Source organism: Rhinatrema bivittatum, chromosome 1 (genome assembly GCF_901001135.1).
Source record: "Rhinatrema bivittatum chromosome 1, aRhiBiv1.1, whole genome shotgun sequence".
Lineage (NCBI taxonomy): Eukaryota > Metazoa > Chordata > Amphibia > Gymnophiona > Rhinatrematidae > Rhinatrema > Rhinatrema bivittatum.
The window spans coordinates 231034039-231040038 of record NC_042615.1 but is presented as its reverse complement, the minus strand read 5'-3'; the positions used below and the strand labels follow the sequence as shown (position 1 = coordinate 231040038).

The 6000-nt window shown below is 43.9% G+C and overlaps 1 protein-coding gene across 2 annotated transcripts in view; it reads right to left on the bottom strand.

Moving 5' to 3' along the window:
• Positions 1-461: 461 nt before the first annotated feature.
• SLBP (stem-loop binding protein) overlaps positions 462-6000 on the bottom strand; it is an 84555-nt gene continuing 79016 nt past the window's right edge. For both annotated transcript variants that reach the window (XM_029592627.1, XM_029592630.1), the window contains one exon: positions 462-2509. In XM_029592627.1, coding sequence (XP_029448487.1) covers positions 2405-2509 — 105 coding nt within the window. In that variant the 3' untranslated portion in view covers positions 462-2404. The remainder of the gene's footprint in view (positions 2510-6000) is intronic.

Sequence of the window (6000 nt, the reverse complement as noted above, 5' to 3'; positions counted from 1 at the left end):
CGGGTGCTAGTGTAGCACACCCAAACCACATGCCCCAACTGTGTGTAACCTTGTGTGCTAGGCTGAGCACACTTTATTGTATAGGCCCATCAGGAAGGAAGCACAAGCATTTCACTGCCAACTCTGGACTGCTCTCAGAAATTTGAGCCATACAATACCCATACTTCCCTCACAATGACTGGTAAGAAATATGGGAGTAAAGCACTGTATGGTTCAAAGAAACAGATGGAGTCAGCAAAAGAAGCATGTACCACAGTGAGTTACTGGGAGGAAGGGAGCAGCGTGAGCAGTAGGGGCAGGGATGGCGTGAGAATGAGAAGTTTGAAAATCACTGCTCCAGAACATACCTTGGTTCAAGTGAAAATTCAATTTCTTGGCTCAAAAGCAATTTTTCTAGAAATAAAATACCAGTACACTTAACATGAGAAATGTACCATAAGAAATAGGGCAAGAACACACAATTGCACTGAAAGCCAAAGGTTTTATTAACATTGTTCAATATAGGTACAAAAGTTTAGCTTCATATTTCAAATATGTACAAAACCAACATTTACATTTTTTTTTTAATTAAAGGCCACTCACTGCCATAGTTCACAGCAGATATTTTGGAGAAAAATGTACACCAATTTTAAAATCGGATAGACCAAGACAAGTGCTAGCTTGGCTGTAACCATAGTTGACTTTATAGACAGATATCAGCACTTATTGAAACATAGCAAGTTGCTTGCCTACATGTCCCTTTTTTCTAAACTGTCAACCATTCAACCTTTAAGTTGAAACTACATTTTATTGTAATACTGGAGATGTGATAGGACATGAACATTCCTGAACTTCAATACAAAGGTTTAATCGTTTCCCATTCATAGGAAAGCCAGCAAGTAATTTCTAAAGCCTTAGGAACTAAATCTAGGTCTCCTCAGTCTCCAGGCCACTGTGCTGGAGCTTACTAGACTCATGAAATATATACACAGTGACCATGAACAAATAAGAGTTGAGTTTTCCTTTCACACCACTTATTAGGAAATTAAAAAAAAGAAAAAAAAATTTAAACACTGGCATATACTTTGATTTTTACAGTTAGAAATGCTGTGTCTGGACTATTTACAAACACTTAGTATTTTCGAAAAGCATGCATCTTAATTTGCTACTAAAATGGCTAACACTAAAAATTCAAACCATTAGAATAAGCCAAGAGTTTTGAACTAAAAATATTAACAAAGATGTGCTATTTTACATGAGACTGAAGGTTTACATTAAGATCAAAGATAAAATGACTAGTATCTGAATGCCACTAGATGTCATATGTATTTTCACAACACTGCCTTCCATCTATAGATAGCCACCTTAATTGTCAAAAATTAAAAATACTTTTAATATAGCAGTTACCATTACTGGGACCTTAACAGTGATGGAATAAAAAAGCTGAATACATTTTAATAAGCCAATTCTAATTATTTAAGTTGCCCATGAAAAAAATTGGCCAGACAGGTGGTTTATATTTCCACATGCATACTGCAATTAACCATCACTGATGATTCACGAGAATGACGTTCAATTCCAAGACCAGATCCCCATTCTTCAAAGAAGCCATGGCTAGCAGTGCTAGAAAGAGAATACTCAGTGCCTATGAATATGAACACTTCTCAGGAACAAAAATTTACCAATAGCCTGCCACATTTATATGAACAGGTCCCATTGTCTTGGTCAGGATGGTCTCTGTTGTACTAAAATCATAAAAGGGAGGTGGCAAAGGGAAAAATCTGACAGTTGTGAAGATTTAGGGAGATTGCTTCTAGTCATGAATGCAACAATTAGCATTAGCATAAGTTTACACTGGGCTAGATGCCCAGGAGTCAGAAGAGATCAGACCGTGAAAGGTTTGTAGAGCACATTTGATAAACAAGAATTCTACATTTACAATCTTGTATTGCAAGAAGCACAGCATTATGGCAGTTTAACAGTAATGTCTATTAGGGTTGGGTATTTCCTGAGGCCCCAGTGGGCTATCACTCTGTAATTTAGAGTATTCGCAGAGAAAGAAAAAAAAAAAAGGAGAGTAGCACAGGGAAAAATATTCATGATAGAAAAGTTAAAGAATCCCAAGTAGAAAATCCTTTAGCACAATTTCAGCAAGTTTGTAACAGCAACACAACATAAATGACTGAAAGCTGAATATATATGAATGGTTTTGAGCATGAATACCAATTTGTAAACAAGCTGATCCTGAGAAAGAGCCCATAGGCTTGATCATCAAATGCTTTGGAAAAGAGTAGTAGATTGGAGAAGGGAGCAACTAGTTTGGTTTTTTTTTTATGTGAAAGTCACATTAACTCTTTACATCAGAAGGATACATATATACATAATGTTGATGGTTGACGTTTGACAAATAGTTGCATTAGCTCAGTCACTTGAGGTCTTCAGATTCTTCCAAACAGGTCTGCAAGTTAAAGTCACCTTCCATCTGATGATCAAGGCATCTAATCTTTGTTGGAGTGCCAGAATAAGCATCCTATTTAAAAAAAAATAAAAATTCACATATTGCAGACACATTGCATCCAACCTCACAAAAGATCATTTTATAAGTATAAATATCTTCATACAATCTATTCTCACATCTACTACAATTACAATTTCTACTGTAAACTGATTTTAGCACAGAAAGCAATAAGGAAGAGTAGCTGCAATTCAATAGGTTGACCCATTTTAGTTGGCATATGTTAGCCTTAAAGTTCATAGCCACCTCAAATTTATGAATCACTTGAGTGCCCAGCAACTTGTAAATGGATTTGTACATGCTATATAACTTGTAAAGGGCACTTTATTATGAACAACAATGCTTGGCATTCCCAAAGCTTATGATTTGGTCACCTGATGAAAACTGGTACCTAAAATTAGTTTTCTATGCTACTTATTGACCAAGTACAAGGTTCAGCTTTTCAAACATAGAAATGTAGAAATTACTTACCTGATAATTTCATTTTCCTTAGTGTAGACAGATGGACTCAGGACCATTGGGTAAAGTGTGCTCCTGATTGAAATCTGACTCCGCCAACTGCTATCTGATGTCAGCACTACATATACCCGTGCATGAGGCTCTGATCCTCAGTTTTCTCCTCAAAAAGCAATTATGGATATATGTGTTTGGATAATTTTGATTAATTTGGTTAACTTGATACTTGATTACTCGGATTGGTTGATGTGGTTTCTAGCTGGAGACCGCCAGGGCATTCAACCGAGAAGCACCGACACCTGGTAATATGGGTGTCAACTAGAGATAAGGCTTGCCCGTGTTTGTGTTGCACTCAGGGGGGGGGGGGGGGGGGGGAGGTTCCCCCGAGGATTCTTGATTGCGAGGCAGCCATGGGCGGGGTGCTGAGTCCATCTGTCTACACTAAGGAAAATGAAATTATCAGGTAAGTAATTTCTACATTTCCTAGCATGTAGCAGATGGACTCAGGACAAATGGGATGTACAAAAGCTACTCCTGAACTGGGTGGGAGACTGCCCGTAGCCCATTTAGTACTGCCCTTGCGAATGCTGTATCCTCCTTGGCCTGAACATCCAGGCGATAGAATCTCGAGAAGGTGTGGATAGAGGACCATGTTGCCGCCCGACATATCTCTGCAGGTGACAGCATCTTGGTTTCTGCCCAGGACACTGCCTGGGCCCTTGTGGAATGGGCCTTGACTTGTAGAGGTTGAGGCTTGCCTGCCTCTACGTAGGCCGCCTTGATTACTTCTTTGATCCAGCAGGCAAAGGTTGCCCATGAGGCCGCTTCACCTTGCTTCTTCCCGCTGTGAACGAACGAACAGATGGTCCATCTTTCTACAGGTTCCAATCTTTCCAGGTATCTGACTAGGAGTCTGCCGACATTCAGGTGGTGAAGGCGTGAGTCTTCCGAGTTCTTATGCTCATCTGGAGATGGCAGCGAGATGGTTTGGTTTAGATGGAAGTGAGAAACCACCTTTGGCAGGAAGGAGGGTACAGTGCACAGCTGTATGGATCCCGGCTTGAATCTGAGGAACTGCTCCCGGCATGATAGTGCTTGAAGTTTGGAGAATCGACGGGCTGAGCAGATTGCCATGAGGAACACCATCTTCAAGGTCAGGAGCCGTAGGGACAGACCACGAGTTGGTCTGAATGAGGCTCCCACTAGGAAGTCTAACACTAGATTGAGATTCCATAGGGTTATCGGCCACTTTAGAGGTGGCCGAATGTGCTTGACCCCTTTTAAAGAAACAGGAGACATCTGGGTGGGCCACTAGGCTGGTGCCATCCACCCTGGATCTGAAGCTGGCCAGTTGCACCTTGATGGAGTTTAGGGACAGCCCTTTGTTCACGCTGTCCTGCAAAAATTCCAGGATCATGGGGATTTTGACTGACCGTGGAAGGATGTCGCGGTCCTCACACCAGGCTTTGAATATTCTCCATACTAGTATATATGTTGAGGTGGAGAACTTGCGCTCGGAGCAGTGTGTCAATCACTGGTCCTGAGATTCCACTTGAAGACCTCTCAATGGCCAGACCGTAAGCAAGAATCTCGTTAGGCCTTCGTGGAGGATCGGTCCTTGCTGGAGTAGATCCCTGTGTGGAGGAGGGGTAGAGTGTTCCCTGCCAGAAGTCTTCGCATGTCCGCATACCACGGTCTTCTTGGCCAGTCTGGGGCCACTAGAAGCACCAGCCCTCTGTGGTGTTCTATCTTGCGGATGATTCCGCCCAGTAGTGGCCATGGAGGGAAGGCGTACAAATAGGTCCTCCTGAGGCCAGGTCTGGACGAGGGCGTTGATTCCCTGGGACAGTGGTTCCAGTCTTCGGCTGAAGAACTTGGGTACCCGGGTGTTTGACCCAGTTGCCAGAAGATCCATGGCTGGGGTTCAGAGGTTTAATATCTGCTGGAAGGTTGCTGTAGACAAAGTCCATTCCCCTGGATCCAGACTCACTGCTGAGGTTAGTCTGCAGTGACTTTTTTCCCACGATGTGGGCGGCTGATATCCCTTGAAGGTTTGATTCTGCCCACGTCATTAGGGGCTCTATTTCCAGAGAAACCTGCTGGATTCTGGTTCCCCCCTGGTGGTTGATGTAGGCCACTGTTGTGGCAGTCAAACATGACTGACTGATTTGCCCCGGAGTCTGTGACTGAAATGTAGGCAGGCTAGTCTGACTGCTCTGGCTTCCCGTCTGTTTATGTTCCATGCAGACTCTTCTTTGTCCCATTGCTCTTGAGCTGTTAGCTCCTGGCAGTGGGCTCCCCATTCCTGCAGGCTCACATCCGTGGTGAGCAAGGTCCATTCTGGTGGGGATAGGCTTGTTCCCCCACTCAGACGGGCTTATTGTAGCCACCATTGTAGTTGGTTCCGAACCTTCGCCGGTAGCCGGAGGGGGGCGGAGTAGTTTTGAGACATTGTGTTCCAATGTGAGAGTAGGGAATGTTGTAGGGGGCCGCATGTGGGCCCTTGCCCACGGGACGACTTCTATGGTTGATGCCATGAGTCTGAGGACTTCGAGAGTCTCATGCCGAGGGAGAGTGGACTTCAACAATGCTCGTAGCTGTTCCATCAATCTCCTTCTCCTCGTAGGGGGAAGAGTGACTGTTCCATTTGGTGTCGAACTGGACTCCCAGGTACTCTAGGGATTGGGAGGGCTGCAGGTGGCTCTTGGGTGTGTTGACGACCCACCCAAGGTTCTGCAGTAGTTCCTTGATGGCTTTCCTCTGGCAATTTTGCTCTGATCAGCCAATCGTCCAGGTATGGATGCACAAGGATTCCTTCTTTCCTCGGTGTTGCTGCTATTACCACCATGATCTTGGTGAACGTTCGGAGAGCTGTAGCTAGCCCTAACGGTAAGGCCTGGAATTGGTAGTGATGGCCTAATATTGCGAAGTGTAGGAAACGCTGATGGATGCGATGGATCAGTATGTGGAGATAGGCTTCTGAAAGATCCAGGGAAGTCAGGAAGTCTCCCGGTTGTACCGCCTTTATGACCGAACACAGGGTTTCCATG